Below are 24,587 nucleotides of genomic sequence, written 5' to 3'. Positions count from 1 at the left end.
GCTTTATTTTTCCTTGTTTTTCCTCTTTCTATGTGTGGTGCATTCTCCAGCACACATAAAGAGTGGAAAACACCTCTATGGATTTTTTTGTGCAAAAAGGTGCCCTTTCCTGCACAAAAACAATCCTGCCTCCAACACAGCCACATTTGCACCATGTTGCAAGGCTGTCTATGCTGGCGCGAGGCTGCCGAAATGAAGCCGGCGCTGGGGAAAGGACAGGAATGGATTGTGCTGCTTAAATACAACGCGGTACAGCTTTTCCCCGGTGATGCAGGCCAGTGCAGTAAGGCCAAGCAGTTTTGCCCTCCACCATCATTTTCATAGCTATGCCCCTAAGTGTTACACATCAGGAAAAAGATATGAAAACATGCACTGGTTGGATTTTCCCACATCTCATTTGAATATGAGTTCCATTTGCTTTACCTAAAACACAGAGGGGCAGATTTATGTTAACCGGCGCATGCCCAGGGATGCGCCAGTTAACGTGCGCCACAGTGCGCCACCCATGGTGTGCCGCATTTATAATGCGGCGCACCATGGTGCAAAAACGGCACAGATGCATTGCGCATCTGTGCCGGAAATGTGGCGCATTGCTGGAGTTGCGTCGCAAGCGCGACGCAGCTCCAGCAAGGCTCGGGGGTACACCATCTGCACAATGCTGCGTCAAGACCTACGCCTGCTTCAAGCAGGCGCAGGGTTTTGACGCAGCATTGCCCTGAAAGTGACTGAGTGAAATCTCATAGATTTCACTCAGCCACTTTCAGGAGGCGTTCCTGCGCAGGAACTCCCCCCCCTGCGCAGGAACGCCTCCTTATGGCGCAGTGCTTTACAACGTGACGCATCTCCTTGATGCGTCACGTTGTAAATAGGGCGCATTGTTTGCGCCGCAGTTGCGTCAAATAAAGTGACGCAATTGCGGCGCAAAGAGGCGCAACGGCCTCATAAATATGCCCCAGAGTTTTTTTTCAGGGCGACTGTCATCTCAGAAGTCATTTCTGTTGATCACTCACCTTTGTGAAGAGTAAAGTTGGAAAATGGCGTAGGAGATGAGACAAAGCATTACAAGCTTTGTCTCACCTACGCTGGTGAAGCATGCTAAGACTGTACATCTTTCTTTGACTCGGTAGTCATTAGCAGTCACAGAACTGCTGTAACTACGCATGCTTTCCCATGTATCTATCCGCAGAACTCTTGTAAGTGTTCATTACCTGAAAATGTGCTGTCATATCAAACAGCGAGCATGTTATTACCATGACAAAATTGCTAATTATGTGTCCATGAAATGACTACTCCTAAATATACCTATACAATGGCGACGACGTGCATAAACCCAGCAACTCACAATCTGGCACCTTCGTTAAAGGAATTGGAAACTGTTCATTCGCTTGCTTTCTGTACCACAACTGCTGTCTGGGTTTCTTCTTTGCCTCCTTTTAGCAAAAAGGCAAAATCTAGCAAGTCTTTCATCGTGAAAAATAAATGCTTCTGGCCTGGAAATGTTGCCCTTTAAATGGACTATGCAGTCATATTTTTTTACTGGGAATTATATCATACAATGTTTGCTCATTATAAAAATCAAATATTCATGATTTCCAAACTGCTAAGGGAAGATAATAAAATGGCCAATTTTCATTTGAACTGAACAGATTTGAGTATTATAATAAATCCTGTCTATTCAAACTGAATTATTGCCTTTCCCGTTTTCCTTTTTTATTGAGCGGTATGCCACTTTCTAATTTTTATTTAATTTAAATCGCGAAGCCATCAATCACAACATAAACATTCATTAACTGGTGCACACATCATTAATCAAAGTGGAAGTAGTAAATGCATGCTTTAAAAATAAAAACTGAAAATACGATATAACAGGGCCCCATCCTCTGAGAATATATGGATAATGTAAATGTAAATGTAAATGATAAATAATATTCCAATACATGCAGGGGCAGATTTACAATAACAGGCGCATCCCCAGGGATGCACCAGTTATTGTGCGCCTCAGCTCCGCCACCCATGGTGCGCCGCATTTACAATGCGGCGCATCATGGGGCAAAAACGGCACAGATGCGCAATGCATCTGTGACGTAAAGGTGGCGCATTTCTGGAGTTGCGTCGCAAGCGCGACGCAGCTCCAGCAAGGCTTGGGGGTGCCCTATCTGTCCAATTCTGCGTCAAGCCTTACGCCTGCTTCAAGCAGGCGCAGGGTTTTGAGGCAGGATTGGCCTACAAGTGACTGAGTGAAATCTTGTAGATTTCACTCAGCCACTTTTGCGAGGCGCACCTGCCCTGGAACGCCCACATGTGGCGCAGGGCTTTACAACGTGACGCATCTGCCTAGATGCGTCACGTTGTAAATGGGTCGCAGGGATGCGCCACGTTTACGCTGCCGTTGCGTGACGCAATGGCGGCTTAAACGTGGCGCAAGTCTGACATAAATCTGCCCCTTAATATTTCTACAGACCACACATAAATAAACATACAATAATGCCTAGAACTTGCACTTCAATCTCTTCCACTCAATCACTGGGGTGAGGGTATGGCAACAAATCGAGCTATTGGCGTTATCACTGTGAGTGCATTTCACATTTCTCCTGGGCACCTTCCTCGCCAGTTCAATTTTCAAGTTCCTTATTTTCGGAACTATTCACTGTATCTTCAAGGTTCCGCCATTATTCAAGACCCATTTGTAACTTTATTTTCTTGAGATTAAAACAATGGGCAAACTTTGACTTTTTTAACAGCTCCTTCAAAACTGCACAAATCCCCCAGACCAAAAAATCGGCAGGGAAAACTCGAGGTTCGAAACATGCATTTAAGGTAATGACCTGCTCTCTAAAAATACAGGAAATCAGGTTAATAAAGGCGAATGTTGCCAGGACACCACACTCAGCACTCTTCAAAGTTTCACGAGGTATTGCCACTTGAACCGAATATCCCATGAGAGAAAACCACACGATCAGCATAGGTTCAAGGGAAACAGGAAATGACGCAAGTTCTGAGAAGCCCAATAACTCTCCTCTCAGCGAGCAAAATTCAGAATTGATGTGTTAAAAATAGTGCATTCTCAAAAAAACCTACCGATAAAAATAGTTCAGAGAGACAGGAAGCCTGTTCAGGTGGAGACACTATTGGCATGAAAGGTAGATAAAAAAGGAAGGCGGGCAAGAGTTACTTGATTCCTTTCTTTTTGATCCTTTCTCTTAAAACACTAACCCCAAGAAAATCGCTTGGAATAAGTCATGACGTATACGGTTCAGGCAACAATTCCCACCCTGACTATAAACAGTCAGTGTCATTTTTCATCTGCGACTCTGTAGAGGCAGGTCTGGCTGGAATTCATACTCTTGCTCTTTCAGTGTTTCCATCTTGGCATCACTTTCAAGTGATTCACATGCTTTCTCACAGATGACATATAATAAGTCACACATAATGGTTGCCTTTTTTCATTTTTCCCTTCCGTAAATCATTCTTCATACTTTGAGAGTCGAATGTGGATGATACTGATTTCTGATTTTCTGAGCAATTGGCGGCTTGTGATACGAAACTCGAATGACTGATTGCTCGCTATTTTGAAAAAAATACCGCAGATGCTGGCATTGTAGTGCAGACTGGTATTTTCCAGCAGGTGCGACACACATAAAATAGATAGTCCTGTGATATCATTTGAGAAGATCAACGATTCAGAGACATGAAGAACCATTTCGAATTTTGTAAACCTTTATTGGGGTGTGGGAGTGTGCTACAGATTTTTGACTCTTTAATTCTATTGAAATAAAAGGGTCTAAAACACAGTGGCGGCTGGCACGAATCGGCGGTGGCTGGGGGAAGCGGGCAAGGGGGATGCAGGTGAGAGGGATGAGTCGATTTGTAAATAGAAAAACACCAAATTAAATTCAACGTACCTCCTCGTTGCAACCTCCTTCACGTATTCTCTTGCCATGCCTCTCCTGTATTGGCCGAAACAAGGCATCAAAAGCACCCAGGCTGAAGCTCCCCCCCCCCCTCCCCCCCATAGCCAAGCACAGTGCTATATTGCAGCATTGTGATTAGTCTGTGCGCCAAACCACGGTGCTCAGACGTGTCTATGGAGCCTGGGCATGTTCTCCACCAGGCTGTAATGCCGCCTGGGTGGAGAAGATGCTTAGTGCGCATGACTGTTTGGCCGTCCACAGAGCTATTATCATTTTATTTTTCCTTCCACTGCTGAAAAGCAGTGTGGCGATGCTCCTCCGCTGCCACTGCTAAAACAAGACATGACGATTCACTCCTTCAGGAAGGAGCATTGTACAGTGTGCACAGGTGTGGAGCACTGGGTCACATTTTTGTAGACCAGGACTTATTTTTCATCATCAAACACAGACTTAGAGAAAGAGAGGGAAAAGCAGACAAAAAAGATAAAGAATTAAGACCATAAAGTTTGAAAGGTGTGAAGATGGGAAAGAGCAGGAATGAAAAAGAACCCTAAAAAGTAGGTTCAAGTAGCCACCTGCGGTATTCAACAAACAGGCATTAAGCACTGTTGGCTGCTACCACCAAAAAAGCTTTGGGGCCATGAAGTCATTTTTTTACATACTAAGTGCTGGGAAGGGGTGCATCCACACTCACTCTCTGTGTACCACTTCTCTGGTGGTACTTTATCTTTGTACTCACCTTAGCATTTGGCTGCGCATGTACATAAATCAGAACATTAGGTCATATGTCAATATATTGTTGCATAGGTCTGTGGTGAATCTGATTGAGACAATATGATACTGGTGCATTAATTACATCTACTTACCATATACTGGCACATTTTCATATTACACATCTTTACTAATTAAGAAACAAGGAGATAAAATGATTGGACAACTCAGGTAACGTTTGAACAGGTGTTGAAGTAAGGATTTGAGCCCAGTTATCAATGTCCCAAGATAAGTACCTTATCTACTAAACCACACCACCTGCCTGGTAGCAGTAGACAGTACACACGCTAGTAGGCATATGCACACAGGTGCACAAGACACACTAGGCTTTTGTATGCATGCGTGTCTATATGTGGTTGTTGTAAATGAAAGATAGGCAAAGGTGTCTCTATAAAAGTATGAATTTATGTTTGCTACCAAGTATTGCCCAAACCTAGCTATGAAGCAAACGATCTTTGTACACTGACAGTAGGGGGGTACACTTTTTCCCTGGTTTAGTGTTGAAGGATCACTGTGCAGTTGGGTGATGGGATCATACGTAGTGTTACAACTCTCAGGCTACGTTTTCTCTGTAGTGGTCAATATTTCATTCTTTTCTAAAGTAGGGATGGGTCAATTCCAGGTAGGTATTCTTGCCAAAGTGTCTGGAGTCACCTCATTGGTCCCTTGCCGTATTCTTTATTTCTGAACTGAGGCAAAAGCATCACGAGAAAGAGGATCACCTTGTTTATGTGTCCATGTTGGGCCAGTTTAGTAGGATCTCACCTTTCTTTTACATCTTATAAATCTTAGTGTTCCCAAGCCAGGTGGGAAGTTCAATTTACTATTTCTTTTTTAAAGTACCAAAAAACATACTTTGCACTAAATCACTATTTCATCATTCCTGTGTTCTATCATTTTAATTAAGTGTTATAGCTCACCCCCAAGGACTATAATGGTTGTTAAATCCCCCACACTTGAATCATAGCCTGAGCCGCAAGTCAGGGCATATAACGAAGGTGACAGCCTTTAACACTCATTATTGCTTGACACAAAAGGGTTATAAGGCTATTACACCATTCCACATTATTGCTCTTCATTTAAAATATTTATGATGATGACTTGACTTATTTCTTTTGTATTGCATCATGCTATGTCTCTGGGGAGAGGATGTGGCCTTAGGGCTAGAGCGGTTGACCTCAAGTCTCCGCAGGAACGCTCAACATCCTGGGCCTTATTTATGCGAAATGACGCATCGCTGCGTGAAAGCAGCGATGCGTCACTTCTCAGTGCGCACTCCTTGCGACATTCCTGATGCGTCATATTTAATGTATGACGCATTATGTCGCAAGGAGTTACAGATACGTCCGTATTTCTGACGTGTCTGTAAGCGCAAAAGTGACGCATTGCTGGAGTGTGTCACAAAAGTGACGCAACTCCAGCAATGCGTCTTTTCACATGGGGCAAACCCCATGTGAAAGGACCTGTGTCAGTCTTACGCCTGCTGTGAGGCAGGCGCAAGATTTTGACACAACGGTGTCCTAAAAGTGACGCAGTGAAATCTCATAAATTTCACTGCGTCACTTCTACAACCTTTCTTTGCGTCAATACGCCCCCCTTGCATACAATATAGGCGCAGGTATAATGTGGCGCAGGGGTTTACAAAGTGACGCATCTACCTAGATCAGTCACTTTGTAAATATGGCGCAACAAGGCGCATTTTTTACGCCACTGGTGACGCACCTGCGGCGTAAAAGTGACCATAGCCTCATAAATGAGGCCCCCTGTGTTACTGGGCAAATCACTTATGCCTCCGGAAATGATCCAGTCCGTCTGTAATGCAACTGATGCTCATGTAAAGCCCTCTGATACATTCGGGTCAATTACGCTCCATATAAAACTACAACAAAAAAATACCTCTCCTCCATCTGCCCTGAGTGGAATCCTTACCCTCGAACTGCTACTATGAACAAACACGCTTTTATTTAGGTGGCTCGAGCATACTGGCTGTTTCTTCTTGCTTTCCATCATAGTGTAGGTACCCAGTCTTCATTTCGTAATTTGAGTGTTTGGCTAACCAGCAGTCCTTAACTTCCTTTCACTCTCCAGGCCTGCTTTAAAGCTGGACGAGAAAGAAAAATACTCTACATTGTGGATCCCATGGAGAACCTACCAGTGGGATTCTCTCCAATATCACAGTAGCCTGAATGTGGAAATTCCTGCTGAATCGTGGGTTCCGGAGGTTCACATCTTTTCGAAAAAGGAAGATTTTCAAACTCAAGCCCTCTATTTACAGAGATGCAGTTAGTTGCACATATTGCACCGTGCCCCTCGGTGCTCTTTTACTGCGCTTCGCTGACATAAGTATGTTACTTGGTATTTTCCTCGCAGTTCACAGCTCCTTTCAGTGCTGGCACGTGCAGCGGAAGACAACGTGTTATCTTTTAGGTTCACTGACCAGAGACTCCGTTCGTGCCTGCTAGGTCGGATTTTGTAAAATGCCGGCAACGTAAATGGGAATATGAAAACCCCCACAAGGTGGCACCACTAAACATGATATCGGAATCATTCCTATATGGGCTAAACAAAGGAGTTTCCACGCGTTTTAGGATCATCACGGTACATCGAAGCAGCAAGTAAAGATACATCTGTTCTTGTTTTTACTGCAGTTTGGGATGAAGTGTCATTCAGTTTCATCGTCTTATTCCTTAATAATAATAATAATAATAATAATAATAATAATAATAATAATAATAATAATAATATTAATAGTAATAATAATAATAATAATAATTGGTGTTGTTGATATTATTATTATTATTACTAGTATTATTATTAATATTATTGTTATTCCTATTTTTAATATTATTAATGTTGGTTATAATTACGATAATTACCATACTTTCACAAATAATAACGATACATTTGAATTGCATTCTTATTGTTAATTGTTGTTAAATATTTTTCGTATCATTCTTTTGGTATTCAGAAATATATAAGCCTTGCTGTCCTTTCATAGCTGAAAACATTGTTGAATAACTCAGCATGGAAGCATCCTCAAATTGTTACCGGTTAAAATGACACAAAAGCTTCATCTCACGTAAACAAAACACGAAATAGCAGCCTTTCCAAATACTGATGCCTAGACTCCTTTAGCCATAACGCCTACATGTTTCAAATAGAATAACAATGCAGTAAAGTCTCATTGAGATGCTGCGTCACTGCTCTGAGCGGTAAACTGTGGTGGCGGAGAATAACGACAGCAGATGTCCAATTGACCCTACGCACAACCTGACGCCTTAGGGCGCCCAACAGTTACTGTTGGAGGATTCCGTACCAGGCGACATGTAAGGACATGCTTGTGCGGCACAGGGGGTTTCTTTACAGTGGCATAAATAGGCTGCAGAGGGAGCGAAGCCGCCATCTTGAAGTAGAGGGCCCTGCTGTGTGCTGTGGCAGACCTGCTTGCGGCTCACAGATTACATGAAAACAAAAATGTTTAATTCACTCTTGAATTGTTAGTTATCTTCATGTAAGCTCATTGGCACTACAAGGTATTCACTAGAATGGTTCTCAACACACTGAGGGATCATTTGCAGTGTTTTTTACATGAGAGAGATTGGCTTCATTAGAACAGTGGCAGCTGGTGACATTTGAAAGTGGTGAGGCGTAACATTTATGATGTACTGCGCTGTGGCGAGCGAGTGTAGCGTGCAAGCACGAACAACCTACGGGGGTTTGGGAGTTTTTACCCCCCAATAATATTTTTTTAACCCCTTCCATGCTTATGACGAGCTCAGCTCATCCTGAGGCACAGTGGAGCTGTGCTCATGACGAGCTGAGCTCGTCATAACTACCGCGGCCGGCCCACGCGTGGCTAATTCCCCGCCTGCGCTGGGGTTCTATTGCAGTGGGCAGAGTTGTGACGAGCCCAGCTCGTCATGAGCACAGCTCCACTGTGCCGCATGACGAGCTGGGCTCGTCATGAGCACCGCGCCCTGCCGTGTGCTGCCCCTCCCCCCGCACAGCGGGGGGATTAGCCCTGCTTGGGAGGGGTTAAAAAGAGTGGACACATGGTGCATTTTCAAGCAAATTTGAGGAAGCAGGAAGGTTAATACAGCAATTAGTGCTGGGACTAATAAACATAGATCGGTCACTGCACCTCCCCTCCCCCTCACTTCACACACCTTTGCTCTTGTACCTTCACCCAGCTCCACAGAGACCCATGCTCACGTACAGGTGTACACACACCTCTCTACTGGGGATTGCCAAGTAGACAGAAAAATACAGAACTAACAAGCAGACACATCTCAGTCTTGAAACTGTAAAGCAGAGACACCCAAATGGATTTTATAATAGGAATTATAATGCAGACAAATAGTCAAACACTCAGCCTCCTGAGTGCCTCCCAACAACACAGACAATCACAATAATTATGCGTCATTGATTCAGGGTAGCACTTAATCCATTTTACATGATGTTTACCGGTACCCATCTCGTTGAATGAATTCTTACTGTCAGTAATTGACAATGAAATCTTCAGTGTTCAGTCATTTCTCCATCAAACTAAAGATTCAATATGGTGACATTCATGCATCCCTTTCTTAAGATATCACAATCATACATCAGTTTAAGCAGAGCCACCAAAGGTAAGGCAAAGAAACCAAAACTAGGTGAAATTTCAACGTCACCAAGAACTAAAAATTGATTCTTAGAAATTCCGGGACTGCCAAATAGATGAATGTACGTTACAGCACATTAAGGCCGGATCTGTGGTAAAGCAGGTACTTATCGTGAGTAATTCAGGCCCACAACAACAGCATCACCCTTAAGTGCTTTCTCAAGGTAGGTAAGGAAACAGCATAACTGGTGAAAAAGTTGTTTGCCCAGAAACACTACTTAGTTACGTTGAATAACCAATATTGTTCATGTTAATCTGTGCGGAACATAGCTGGCCATAGCCCGGCATCAAGCGATTTCACCACAGAATCAGAACAAGTAAAACGGATGGATGGGCGCGCATATTTTCACTGAACACAACACCCCCTTTACATCCCCAGTTACTCCAACCAAAGACTGAGACGCAGGATTTCCATTTGTTTCCAATTTCCACAAAATTTAAATTTTTGTCCCTGTAATTCAAGGTGTTTTACCCCACTTTAAGCGAGGCCACAACGGTCACTTGGACACAAACAACAGGTTATGAAAGCAAGAAACTTCCTAGAAGGTCACTGGACTACTGAAAGCCGAAGCGCTGGGACAGAGACATCAATCCACTCTTGTGACTGTCTCTGCTCAGCCCTGACAGCCTTCCAAAAGCAGAAGCTTCCCTTTCTGCTCCGCTCTTGGCCAGACTTTGACTGGACATGAACAGCATTAGTGAAAGGAGATGAAGTACACACTTCTCGTGCGCCCTGAGCCCCACCTCGAAGCACTCACCTGTAGCACCTGGGAGGTGCCTGCCCGCTCTCTCAGTCACAGTATAATGCACAAGAGCTGCACCCCTCTTCCCATATGCCCGAAGGCTCTGTAGCCCCAGAGATGTGCGCTCTGAAGCTGTGCCTATGAAATGGACTTTGCTGGCTGTGCGGCTTCCTCTCGGTGCCTTTCTCGCCCCTTCTCCCCTCCCTTTGGATGCCCACACACAAACCAACCCACATAGTTGGGGGGGTTAAAAAATAAAGTAAAAAAGAAAACTTACCTGACCCGCGCCGCCTCTGCCACTGGGCAGGGGTCCCACGTTGGCGCCTTCAACATCAACTCGATTGTGTCATTGCAGTGGCTGGCAGCCCCTCTCAGTCAATCCAGACGCTGCTGCAGCAGCGCCAGGAATGGCTTAAGCAGGGATACTCCCACCAATTAGGAGATCGAGGGCTGAGGCATGCAGCAACCCTCGCTCTCCTAAGGTGAAGGCTAGTGCGCATGTTTGGGTTGATCGTAACAATGACTTGCCCAAAACTGAACATGCGCACTATTGCTGTCTAGTGCGCTGTCACTCAAACCCTGAGTGTTACCGTAGCCCCACCCCCTTCAACGCCCCATGTTCTACTTCTGACGCTAATTCCAATCAGGATTCCAGATTGAATTAGCGTCAGAAGTAGTAGAAGGAAGAATTAGCTAATTGTTTGAATGGGGCCGTGTCATTAATGGGGCAACGCCCCAACGCCATAATGGACGCACCGCTACTGTATTAGAATGCACGTTTCCAGTGCAGGGAACACAGAAGGGGCCAGGGCTCACCGGCCTCAGAAGATCAGCATTTACTGGTCTCAGAAGGGCAGTGTTCACAGGCATCAGAAAGGTGATTGATGCTCACCAGCATTAGTAGGGCAGTGTTCACAAAGAAGTATTCACTGAGTAGTAAAAGGGTGATGGATAAGCATCAAAAGGGGAGCATCCACTGGCATCTGGAAGGAAGCATTCACCAGAAACACAGGTCAATGTTCACCGGTATCAGAACGACAGCTATCACCAGTGTCAGAAGGGGAGCTCTCACCTGCATCAGAAGGGAAGTGTTCACCCTCAACAGATGGGATGTGTTCACCTTCATCAGAAGGGAAGAGTTCACCTGCATATGGAAGATGACTGTCACCTGCATCAGAAGGAAAGTGTTCACCTGAATCAAAAGGGGAGTGTCACTGCATCAGTAAGGGAGTGTCACCTGCATCAGAAAGGACATGTTATTATATCAGAAGGGAAGTGTTCACCTGCATCAGAAGGGAAGTGTTCACCTGAATCAGAATGGAAGTGTTCACCTGAATCAGAAGGGAAGTATAACTGCATCAGAAAGGGAGTGTCACCTGCATCAGCAGGGGAGTGTCACCTGCATCAGAAGGGGAGTGTTCACTTGATCAGAAGGGGAGTGTGCCCTGCATCAGAAAGGATGTGTTACTGCATCAGATGGGAAGGGTTCCCCTGCATCAGAAGGGAAGTGTTCACCTGAATCAGAAGGGAATTGTTCAGCTGAATCAGAATGGAAGTGTTCACCTGCATCAGAAGGAAGTGTTCACCTGAATCAGAAGGTGAGTGTCACTGCATCAAATGGAAGTGTTCACCTGCATCAAAAGGGAAGTGTCACCAGCATCAGAAGGGAAATGCTCACAGGAATCAGAAGGGGGGTGTCACTTGCATCAAAGGGGAAGTGTTCACCTCCATCAGACGGGAAGTGTCACCTGCATCAGAATGGCAATGTTCACCCACATCCGAAGGGGGGGTGTCACTTGCATCAAAAGGGAATTGTTCACCTGCATCAGAAGAGGTGTGTTACTGCATCAGAAGGGAAGTGTTCACCTGCATCAGAAGGGAAGCGTTCACCTGAATCAGAAGGGGAGTGTCACTGCATCAGAAGGGAAGTGTTCACCTGCATCAGACAGGAAGTGTCCCCTGCATCAGAAGGGAAGTTTTCACCTGCATCAGAAGGGGAGTGTCACCAGCAATGGTCTGTGCAGGTAACAGCGGTGGGGCCAGTTGGTGGGGGGGGTTTCAAGGGACGATGCAGAGTGAAAATTAAATAAATAGTTGATTTTCCCTTGGTATCGTCCCTTGAAATACCTCCCATCTGACCCCACTTGACCCACTGCCCCACCACTGTTACCTACAAGGACTGCAGCTGAGTGTCACCTGCGTCAGTAGTAAAGTGTTCATCTAAATCAGAAGGGGAGTGTCACCTCCTTTAGAAGGAAAGTGTACAACAGTAGCAGACGGGTGATGTACATGAGCATCATAAGGGCAGCATTACCTGACATCTTGATTGTAGCATTTACCAGCAGCACAGGGCAATGATCACCGGTATCAGAATGACAGTGATCACTGGCATCAGAAGGGGAGCGTTCACCTGCATCATAAAGGAAGTGTTCACCTACATCAGAAGGGGAGTGTCACCTGCATCAGAAGGGAAGTGTTCACCTTCATCAGAAGGAAAGTGTTCACCTACATCAGAAGGGCAGTGTCACCTGCATCAGAAGGGAAATGTTCATCTCCTTCAGAAGGGAAGTGTTCACCTAAATTAGAAGGGCAGTGTCGCATGCATCAGAAGGGGAGTGTCAACAGCCGCGGTCCTTGCAGGTAACAGCGGTGGGGCAGTGGGGCAGGTTGGGGGAGATTTCAAGGGATGATGCAGATTGAAAATTAAATAAATAATTAATTTCCCCTCTGCATCTTCCCTCGAAATACCCCTCCACCCGGCCCCACCACCCCACCACTGTGACCTGCACGGACTGCGGCTGAGTGTCACATGCGTCAGCCGTAACATGTTTCCCTGAATCAAAAGGGGAGTGTCACCTGCATCAGAAGGAAAGTGTACAACGGTAGCAGACGGGTAATGTTCATGAGCTTCAAAAGGGCAGCATTCACTGGCATCTGGATTGTAGCATTTTCCAGCAACACAGGGCAATGTTCACTGGTATCAGAACGACAGCTATCACCGGCGTCAGGAGGGGAGCGTTCACCTGCATCATAAGGGAAGTGTTTGATACGGTGTCTCATGACATTTTGATGCGGCGCCTGGAGGAAGTGGGTATTGAGGGGAAGGCTCTTCAATGGTTCCGCTCCTTTCTCTCGGACCGGTTTTTCAAAGTGGCCATTCCACCTGGTCAGTCCTCCTTCCATCCTTTGGGACTGGGAGTCCCTCAGGGCTCTGCGTTGAGCCCCACTTTGTTCAACTTATACGTGAAGCCGCTGGCTGCTGTCGTCAGACAATGTGGCCTAACCAAGACATCGTATGCCGATGACACGCAGCTGGCGGTGACACTCAGTGGGGACCCTGAGGTGACTGCGCCCAGATTCCGTGCAGGACTTATTGCTGTGGCAAATTGGATGCGTAGCAATTGCTTACAGCTAAATGCCAAGAAAACCGAGGTCCTGATTCTAGGGAAGCAGGCGGAACTTTGGGGAGATCAGTGGTGGCCTCCTGAGTTGGGGGTGTCCCCCATCCCAGCGGCCGAAGTTAAGAACTTGGGGGTCTGGCTGGATTCCAACCTCTCTTTTACCAGCCATACAAAGAAGATTGCAGCTACCTGCTATGGTATTCTGCGAGGACTGAGACCAGTCCTCAAATTCTTCGACCGTCCTACTCGGCAACTGGTGGTCCAAGCCTCCATCCTCTCTCGGCTGGACTACGGGAGCGCACTGCTGCTTGGAGTTAATCAGGCTAAGGCCACTAGGCTGCAGAGGGTGCAGAACGCCGCTGCGAGGGCCATAGTTGGCCTCCCGAGACGTTGTTCTGTCTCTGCAGTCCTGACCTCCCTTCACTGGCTGCCGGTCAGACAGAGAATCAAATTTAAGGCTCTCTGTCTGACATTTAAGATCCTGAAACTCTCCTCTCCTCCTGCCCTTGCGAGCCTTGTCTCTTCCTACGTCCCCACGCCGTCTCTCAGGTCGGAATCTCTTCATCTGGCGATTACGCCTAGGTTCAGACTGAGTAGGATGGGAGGTCGCTCTTTTCGTGTACTGGCGGCTGGTTTATGGAACTCCCTCCCTGTCCATATTCGTGCCCTAGACAGCCTGACTCTCTTCAGACGCGCTATGAAAACCCACCTGTTTGCCTCCGCTGATTGATTCCCTTTCTTTCCAGCACTGATCTGTTGTGTTGTGGCACTTGATCAGGCGCCAGGACGCCCCTTTGCTGGGGCAGCTGTGCGCCGAATAAAAGTTATTAACATAACATAACATAACATAAGTGTCCACCTACATCAGCAGGGAAGTTTCACCTGCATCAGAAGAAAAGTGTTCACCTGAATCAGAAGGGGAGTGTCACCTGCATCAGAAAGGGGAGTGTTCACCAGTTGCAGAAAGTCAGTATACATCAGTGTTCAGAAGGTTTATCTTCATCCTGTATCAGAAGGGCAGTGTTCACCAGCATCAGTTGGGCAGTGTTTACTGGCATCAGAAGAACAGTGCTTAGCAGCAACAGAGGCTGGGTGGGGGGTCTCTCTCTTTCATGCAGAAAAGCAGAGTTCCGAGGGTCTCTCACAATAACTTACGAAGGGCCTCTTTTCTGATGTCCTTGATAAAAGTAGGACCCCTGAAGAGCAAAGCAAACCTTTAAATATCACAGTACGTTTGAGCACTCTGGGAGGCAGGATTAATGTCTGCAGTATGAAGCATAAATGAATCTTTCAATTATCCCGCACGCCTTCAATGTGATAAGGTAAATTGGATTTTAATATGCCAAAGACACACATTTGCCTAATTAGACTGTTTGTAAAGGCTGGCAAAGATTAATGCCACAATCAGTTGGAAGGAGATGCTTTGTACACAGTGTGGAATAATAATAAGCCATCAGTGTCCTACCTGCCCTGCATCCACACACCCAGTGACATAGAAAGGTGTTAAAAAAGAAGGGAGTGCAGGAACCTCACGCAACTCTTAGATGCGACCTCGCTGTTTTGCCTGATGTATGCACTCTTACTCAATCTGCTTTGTTGTACTGGCGTTTTTTACTCCTTCATTCATTATGAGGAATTAGTAGCATTCCACAGGCATCCCAGTAGGCTGCTGCAGTCATGCTTAAAGCAATCCTCAGCTATCGCTGTGAAGTCCTTGAACATAGTGCTTAATTTGTAAAAGAATAATTGCCAAGCCCAAAGAGTTGCTCAGAGGCCCGCAGCCAGCGTTGATGAATGATAGCCTGCCGCATACCAAGGCTGCGTAGTCTTGATTCTACCTCATGCTTCTTTAATCCAATACCAGACACGCCCACTCCTTCATCTCACTCTTGCATGGTCTTTTTCATCCCTGCTTTCTCTCTTTGTCACAATTTCCCATCCTTCTCTTACTCCTTCTTTCCACCTTGTGTGTTTTTTTCTCTGGGTCAAACTCTGGTGAGACAAATAAGTGTCAGTGCCCAAAAATGGGTTTTGCGGCCCCACCTTCAACCGGACACTCAAATTAAGCACTGCTTGCACATATGTCTTATTTGTTTTAAGATCATCCGGTGTCAGAGTGGGTGCTGAAGAACTACTCTATCACTGGCACTTTCTTCCTGTCATCTCACCAGGGGGCAAATTCACTATAAAGTGGCGGAGCTCAGCGTTAGTCACCTTGGCTTAATGCCGCGCTCAGCTACTTGGGAAACGCAGGGTTTTATCATATTTACAACAATATGGTGCAGCCCTGCATTTTCCCCTGTGCTGATGCTAAACTTAGCAGTCTAACCGCAATGCAGGCTCCCTTGCACCATAATGCAAGGGTGTCTGCATTGAGAGGAAGAATGTTTATGTACAGGAAGGTCTCCCTTCCTGCACATAAACAATCTTTAAATGACGTTTTGTAACTTTTAAGTGTGTTGCTTAATGCAGCACACATTGAAGTTCCAAAATGTCATTTTGTTTTTGATTGATATGTGCAGGCAAAGCCATTATGTGCAGGAAGGGTCACCCTACAAGCAATGGCAATTTGCTGTTGCCATGTGTTCTGCACAATGCAGCACACATGGAAACAGCAAAAACGAGCAGAAATAAAGCATTTCTCTTTGTTTCGCCTGTTAAAGACCAGGTTTGTCTCTGCCTCCTATTTATGCTACACTTGTAAGTAGGGGCAGCGTCAAAGTCAATGGGTGTTTCGGTGAAATGCCCACAGCAAAACACCTATTGCCCTCCCCTTTCACTCTAAGTACAGCGTGAAAGGGTGCCTTATTTACAAGGCAGTGTTAACCCACATTAAGTGGCTCAATGCTGCCTTGTAAATAAGGCAAAGCACCAATCACCACCATAGTGTCACTAAAAGTGACATTGTAGTGGAGATAAGGGCTTGTAAATGTGCCCCCAGGTTTTCTGTAAAGTTGCTGTTCTTTTCAAGAGTTATTCTGTTAAACTGATTTCATGATGACTGTCAGTACATTTACTGGTCCCATGTGGCTATCTGATACGATTTGATCTATTTATATTTGAAAGTAATCTTTATATGATCATAATTTCTTTGAGTCCCTTTAACTTCAGATTATACAGAACTTGATACACAACATATAGCGGATTTAATCCAATAAGTTAAAAAAAAAAAATAATTACCAACTTGGTTGGGTTGACAAATTTCAGGAAGTAATAATCAGCATCATTAAGCTTTAATGTATGCGTTTCCTAGTATATTCCAGTATATGCTGAATTAATTGTTATCAAGAGAAAATAATAACTAACAAAGTTGAGTTGACAACAATCCCGGAAGTAAGAACTTGTATCATCATGATAGAATAAGTTCGCATTCTAGTGAATTTCAAATCGTCCGTCGACGTTGGAAAGAACCAAATAATTAGAACAGTTTTTGCGTGATTTACACGTCATGACGGCCCATAAACATCACCTGACCGGAAATAGAAAGGACACGCTAGCATTTAAACCATAGAGAAGTTCTATGAGATTGATGGCGGAAATGTTATCGACTAGACGCTCGTGGCCATTTTGGAAGGCGTATTGCCTATGTTGGTCTATCGCTAAATAGATAAGTTAAGCTTTAAGGTAGAAGTTAAATAGACAATGGCATTATGTAAACATAAAGCTAAAAGATAGCAAATATTTGCAAGCCTGGTCGTCCCCCTTTATTCTTCCCATTTAGGAACCTAATCCTACATAACAGATGTCCGTCATCAATGTGGACAGTAATTTATTGCGTCAACTTTAATTTTGAATTAGGTACACCATATTTATCTCGGCAGTATTTATAAAAAAATATTAGTTTGGGCTAATTTCCTCCAACATTTTCTTTTGCCACCTAATAAAAAGAACTTGTGGATGTCAAATAGCATAATATAGTAATGATAGTTGCGCAATAGTAATTAAAAACAGAACTAAACGGTTGTAGGACATTGCGACTCACTGATAGTTTGTTGAAACATCGTTATTAAAATTAACTCATAATAAAATTGCTCTTTATCTCTTAGATAACGCAAATAACAAGATAATCGTTTCATGTAACAACAGAGGCTCTAAAGAAAAATATATACATACGTACCCGCAAAGTAGAGATTGAGGGTAACACTTATTTTTGCTTATAAAACAATTTTATACAAAAACATATTTTATCTTATGTCCTGATTAATCAAGTGGATCGTTACAGATTGAAATCCATTAAGTATATGAAAGTGGGGGGAATCAGCCTTTATCCGGCAGAAGGCTAGCTAAAAAGTTTTTAGAGTAAGCATCATTATAGGAATTCATGAACTTAGATTGTGTAAGTTTGGAAGCAGGACTATCTGACTCCATCTTTTCTGCACCCTATTCTATATTCAACTATCTGATTCATTCTATATATTTCTTTCGACAGTCGCTTTGTTAAAGTGAAGGCACAAAATGTATCTTTTATGTCTTTATTAAGAAAAATGTATTACTCAGTGTATTTTCCAATTATTATTTTTAGGTATCTTTGTGGCAATCCCTGACGAAGGTACAAATTGCACCGAAACTCGCGTCAGAGATTTATTTTCTGCCACTCTTGGTTTTACCTGCATTTTATATATGTCACTTATGTATTGAATAATAAAATATTGTTGATTCAATTATTGTATTTTATAATGTCATCAATCTGATGTCTTTTAAATAGGAATTGTTTCTATATTATCATTGAATTCAATTAATTGAGATTAAAGATTTACATCAAAATATATCGTTTTTTGTCTTTACACTGAGTTTCTTATCATTATTATGTTGTTATGTTTGCCAATTTGTATATTGCCTAGGAATTTATTATCGACCGCTACCTGATACCCATGCATCCTGTCGGACATCGCGCATGGCGGGTACAGAGAAAGAATGACATTTTCTTTTGCATGAGTGTTGAATACATGCAGATTGGAGAGGGATAAGTATGGCCCATCCTGTGTCAGGGCGGGGGCTGAAGATCTACTCTCAGTTTCTTTTTGTCACCATACCACGGAAAAGTTATTGTTCTTTTAAGTGCGATTAGTCCTGTCTCAGAGGTAGGGGTGGTAAGAGAAAGTGATCAGAGGGAAAGAAGAGAGAGAGGAGTGAAGGAGAGAGACACAACGAATAGATGAAAAGCGAGAGATAGCCCAAGGAGATGAAGGGCTGGTTTGAACACTTTTGCCAAGGCTTTGTTTTCCAGTCTAGCCCTGTATGTATTCTGACATAGAAGAAGAGACGAGGCAACAGAGCACAAATAATGCTACTCCAAATCCACCATGTAATGAACTTAAAATACCAATCACTCTAATTAAAGGAGAAAATGTGAACATATCCATACATGAGTACAAGATAAAGAAACTAGCGTTACAACACAAATACACTTTTTCATTCAAAAACAATAGTATTGAGCATGTGTTTCTTCACATGTGATTTGTTGGGAGTCAATTCTGTGGAAAATGTCGACCCGCTGGTGTCTCTATTTTGATTTATGGGGATGTATGGTTGGGCTGGCATTCTCTCTGGTATAAATTGGCAAACTTATTTTTATGCAATTTGCCCTTTGGCCATTTTTTCACTGAAAGTGATATGCAACATTGACAGACAGTTGTAAAACTGATTAGTTTTGAGGGAGGACTATGCTTAAAAATTTTGGCTGGAGTTACATCTTTTAACACTAATAGGGTACATTATGCTTTTAATGGCAGTTTTCCTCTCGTGAAAGTATGTTTTGAATGTTTTGTTTGCAGTTAACTATAAAAAATGACTGGCTGTGTAAATAAAGATCTCTCATACCTGCTGGACTTATCCTTTAGGTCACTGAGGAGTCTTTTCAGTACCACAGCTGAATGATATGAGAGAAGTTTGTTCAAATTTAATTTTATGTATTTGTAGTAGTCCCTTTGTTGAAAGGTGATTAGTCTATCTATGAAGAATGGAGTAAACTAAAAAGGAATTTCAGCATGTTAAGTTGATAAAACCAGATGGTGAATACCGTTTAGGAAAAAAGTTGATGCAAGGTAACAATTTTCATTCCTGCCACTTGGAAGTACTTGGGTTTCCACAGCTCATTAAATGATAACTTTCACAAAATCAAATTTCTATCAATAATTCCAAAAGTTCCTCAAAGGGTTAGTTAAGTCAACAGACTGTTCAGTACAATTTATAATGCATATTTTTATTAAGACTAGTGATTACCTCCTAAATCTCTTTGTGATCACTGATAGAGCACGGTACACACGAAATCCCATTTTTACCAGTAATTAAACTCACTTTACAACTGTGGTAATTATATTATTTTAAAAATGTAAATACAAATCTTTGATATAATCTTGTATTAAAAATCGAGGCTGGCGATGGCGAATTCTAACTTAAGGAGAAAAAAAAACATAGGCAATATTCATCGCTCTGACAACATCTCAATTCTAACCCATCACTTCTCCTATCACTTAAACTAAAGCACTTTTGGTTGAGTATTGAGTTGCCAAATTGTGCTTTCCAGTTAGTTTTTTTAACTAAAATAGATGGGAAGATGAATTTGTCAATGTCTGGCTTGACAAAAGGAATGGCACATCTATAACCATATTATAGTGACTTATTACGATAAAATATATATGCCACAAAGACTCTATTTGCTGTTATATTAATTACTATTTTTTTTCTATAAGCAACCAGTATGTAGTGAAACAGCGACAGAAATGATAATGAGAGGAACACTTCTGACCTGCAGCTTTTTCTTGAGTTAATTAAAGGATTCACATACAGAACAATGTGGAAAGACAAGCTGGCCCTCAGGCCACAGACAGATGCAAGAGTAGTTAAAATGGATCCACTACCAAAGTCAAACCAATTACGAAAAGATGTATCTGGATAATAAAAGGCAGAAGGATGAAGGCAGGTTTGTTTGCTGTTGGAATGAGAAATGCTGTGGGAATGAAGCTGCTGTGTCTGCGGAGGAAGGCTTATTCTTTCACTAACAGCGAGAAGAGCCAAGTGCTTTTTTAGAAGAATGGGAAAAGTTTACATCGGCTTTACTATCACACCTGTCTATTAAAATTCAGCAAAACACACAAGATGATGGACCAAATGTTGCACAATGGCAAAATATTCACCCCCAATCACAGATCTGGGTTTAATCCATCGTTATTTTGCTCACCAAGCCACCCCAGTTCAAAGAAGGTCATTTGCAAATCAGACTTGACCCTGTACCTCATGGGAACAGTCCAGCCCAAACTGCCAAGCCATGTCTTCCCTGAACCAGAATCAAGCATCCTAGGACCGGTTTCTGGCTATCAGCCGTCTTCAGCCAGGATAGCTTGACTCCAGTGGCATAGTGAGCACGGGACCCACGTCTGGGCATACCCTTCCCACATAGGGTGAAGAGCAAAACACACAAGATGATGGACGAAATGTTGCACAATGGCAAAACATTCACACCCAGTCACAGATCTGGGTTTAATCCATCGTTATTTTGCTCACCAAGCCACCCCAGTTCAAACATGGCCATATGCAAATCAGTCTTGACCCCATGCCTATTAAAATTCAGAACACTGTTCTATAATCCAGACGTTTGATTTGTTCCCACCGTATGCCATATAAACTCACATTGAGCATTGTAACTCTGACTGATGTCATTACATAGGAACATCAAGAGCTGCATACCCTAATTATTGAAGTAGATCATGAGCTAATGAAGTGTTGGATACTGAAACAACATTTGTGGATTTTATTTACCGTTTTTTGTGAATTCCTGTTAGAAAACTACTGTCTAATCTTTAATAAGAAAAACTATCATATGAACAAAGTGATCAATTTCTGAACTACTACTATTCTACGATCAAATGTCAATGTCCGCTCCATTTAAATGTGTGATTATTATTGTGTTTTGTGGGAGGCACAAACAAACTCTGGGGCAGATTTACAAGCTCCTTGCGACACATTTACGCCACCGTTGCATCACTTCTGTAACGCAGCAGCAGCATAAACTTACACCTTACTTACAACGTGACGCATCTTGGGAGATGCGTCACATTGTGAAACCCTATGCCATATGAAACCTGCGTTAGTTATCATGTGGGCGTTCCGTCGCAGGGTGGGCGTTCCGTCGCAGGAATGCCACATAAAAGTGACACAGTGAAATCTACAAGATTTCACTGAGTCACTTTTCCGAGGCCGCTGAAACAAAACCTTACGCCTGCTTCAAGCAGGCAGAAGGAGTGGTGCACCACGTTAGGTATGGGTGGCCCCTGTGCATTGCTGGAGTTGCGCCACATTTGTGACACCCTTACAACACAAAATCCGACACGCATCTGCCTATCCTTGCCCCACGGTGTGCCGTATTTCTAAACAATGTATCTGTAGCGTAGCACAAACAAACTCTGGGGCAGATTTACAAGCTCCTTGCGACACATTACGCCACAGTTGCATCACTTCTGTGACGCTGCGGCGGCATAAACCATGCACCACTTTGCACCTTACTTACAACGTGACGCATCTAGGGGGATGCTTCACATTGTAAAGCCCTGTGCCACATGAAACCTGCCTTAGGTATCATGTGGGCGTTCCATCGCAGGGTGGGCATTCTGTCGCAGGAATGCCACATAAAAGTGACACAGTGAAATCTACAAGATTTCACTGAGTCACTTTTCCGAAGCCGCTGCGACAAAACCTTAAGCCTGCTTGAAGCAGGCATAAGGAGTGGTGCACCACGTTAGGTATGGGCGGCCCCTGTGCACTGCTGGAGTTGCGCCACACTTGCGACGCAACTCCAGCAATGCGCTGCCCTTACAACACAAAATCGGACACGCATCTGCCTATCCTTGCCTCTCGGTGTGCCGCATTTCTAAATGCGATGTATCTGTTGTGGAGCGATCAACGACTTGCGTGTCACATCTGTTCTGGTGCATCCCTGCTGATTTGCAGAGATGCACCAGGCATTATAAATAGACCCCTCTGTTGCATAGCTGAGATAAAGCTTTTGGGGCATATTTACAATGTCTGGTGCATAAAACATAAAGGTTTTTCAGAAATATCACAAACAGCATAAGGAAGCACAAATGTGTAGTCCCAACATTTCTACCTCTTTCAATATATACAATAGTGAAATGTATCAACAATAGAGACGATGGAAAAACTGTTACTTCATTGACATGATTGCAACACTATTGGAAAATATTTCCTGTCACTAGCTACATTTGAACTAAATTTTCCGGCCATTTTCTCCCTTTCCTCAGATGCAAGGAAGGCTACCAAGGAGTTCGCTGTGATCAATTTTTGCCGAAAACGGATTCCATCATGTCTGATCCAAGTATGTCAAGCCTTTCTTTTACTATCTGTTGTATTTCTCAGATGAAAGTAATAGTTGGTGATGAAAGACATTTGTTTGTGTCTGTCAAAATCTATGATGTTTTATTTTTTAAAAGGTCACACAACGAATATTTAATTTTACATTGTTTGAGTTGAACTGAATTCTGTCATTTCTACAGTCTCACAGTCCCAATAAAAAATGTTGTTAATATTTGAAGAATGTTAGCTTCAAGATAGTGCTGTCGAAACAAGGGTCACTATTAATCAGATTTCTCTGTAGCTTGACTCAGTATTCATATAGTAGAGTTTGAGGGAGTCTAACATCATGTTTTTACTAACATGAACTCACAGCAGCCATTTTTGAATGATTTGAATGTGTTTTCTTCAAACAGAAGAACATTTATTCAACGATGACTGCTGTATGTATTCTTTTTACAGCCATCTTTAAATCAATTTTCTTAAAGTATAAGAAAAAACATTCAAAGATTTCCAGGGCTCTAGCTTGATCTTTGAATATATTTCTTGAAAAAAAGAACATTTGTGAAAGATGGCTGCCAGGCATCCTCAAGCACTCGCTGCATCCATATTTGATGGCATTTTCGTAAAGTATAAAAACACTTTTAAAGAGTGCTGCAGCTCACATGCATGCATCTGGGTAGCCATCCTGGAATAGTTTTCTTCAAAGAAAATATATTGAATTTAAAGAAGGACACAGTGTCATCTAGGGAAAAAAGAGGCTTTGGAAAAGCTATTAGGTTTCACAGGGAATACCTATTGGTTTTGCTGATGCTTTTCTATATTTTACTGGAGAAGGTGATGCAGTAACCTGCCTCTTTCTCTTCCTCCAGTTCCCTCGTCCTTTCAATTTTGGTGAAGTTCTATAAGAGAATAATTTCTCTTTTTTCCCTTCACTGCTACAGAAAAAATGCATTTGAAAATGTGAAGACCTTAATGCTATTATTCTGATGCTTACTTTTTCAATGTTTTCATGTGTGGTTGACTGATTACAGTACAATTATACTGACTTACAACATATTTTGAATCATTTGTTGATATACATTCCCTTTGTAATTCCCAAACCTATCAAGGCTTTGCATCTTGGTTTAAAGCTCTACGCAAAGATTTGCAGGTCGTAGACACATGTTCATTGGAAATAATACTAATGTTAACCAGACCACGGATGCCCTATGAAAGAGCCAGACGAATGCTGCTGGGGTATTTTGTTCTTCTAAGAAAACCACAGAGTACTGACATTTTTGGAAAGCATTTTTCATTCCTAGTCTAAGATTTCCTAAAATTATATTTTTATAATGACTTTTAAGACTGGAGTCCCGTGTTGATGCACTTGCCTGCTGGCAATTTGGAACTGTCTGGTGAAAATTTTGGAAGTAGGCCATATTTAGAGTTGAATATTCTAAACAATACCCATTGACAAAGGAACAATTATTTCATTAAATGACATACTTGATTGGTTTTCGTTTTGCTTGAACTTAATTATGAGCTCTTTCACTATAGCCTTATAGCCCGCCGTAGAGGGCTATACCGGCTATTAAAGGCCCTCTCCAGCGTTAAAGGCCCCAAGCCGAAGGCGAGGGCCTTTAACAAGGGAGAGGGACTTTAATAGCGGTATAGCCCATCTACGAAGGGCTATAAGGTTATTAGAACACTCTGTCACTAGAGGACAGAATGTTCTAACAGAAAAAACAAAGCCTTTTGGGAGCGTGAGGGGATTGGAATCCCCTCAGGTTCCCTGAAGCCTTTGTTCACAGCC

General features: G+C 43.1%; 1 protein-coding gene across 1 annotated transcript in view; it reads left to right on the top strand.

Moving 5' to 3' along the window:
* The window catches only part of NRG3 (neuregulin 3), a 1,735,002-nt gene that overhangs the window by 1,120,500 nt on the left and 589,915 nt on the right, over positions 1-24,587 (top strand). Inside the window, exon 3 of the mRNA XM_086922079.1 lies at positions 22,744-22,817. Within this exon, the coding sequence (XP_086778205.1) occupies positions 22,744-22,817 (74 nt within the window). The remainder of the gene's footprint in view (positions 1-22,743; positions 22,818-24,587) is intronic.

The sequence above is a fragment of the Lissotriton vulgaris genome, chromosome 5 (assembly GCF_964263255.1).
Source record: "Lissotriton vulgaris chromosome 5, aLisVul1.2, whole genome shotgun sequence".
NCBI lineage: Eukaryota > Metazoa > Chordata > Amphibia > Caudata > Salamandridae > Lissotriton > Lissotriton vulgaris.
Note: the sequence above shows the minus strand (reverse complement) of the source record. Positions and strands in the feature narration are given on the sequence as shown.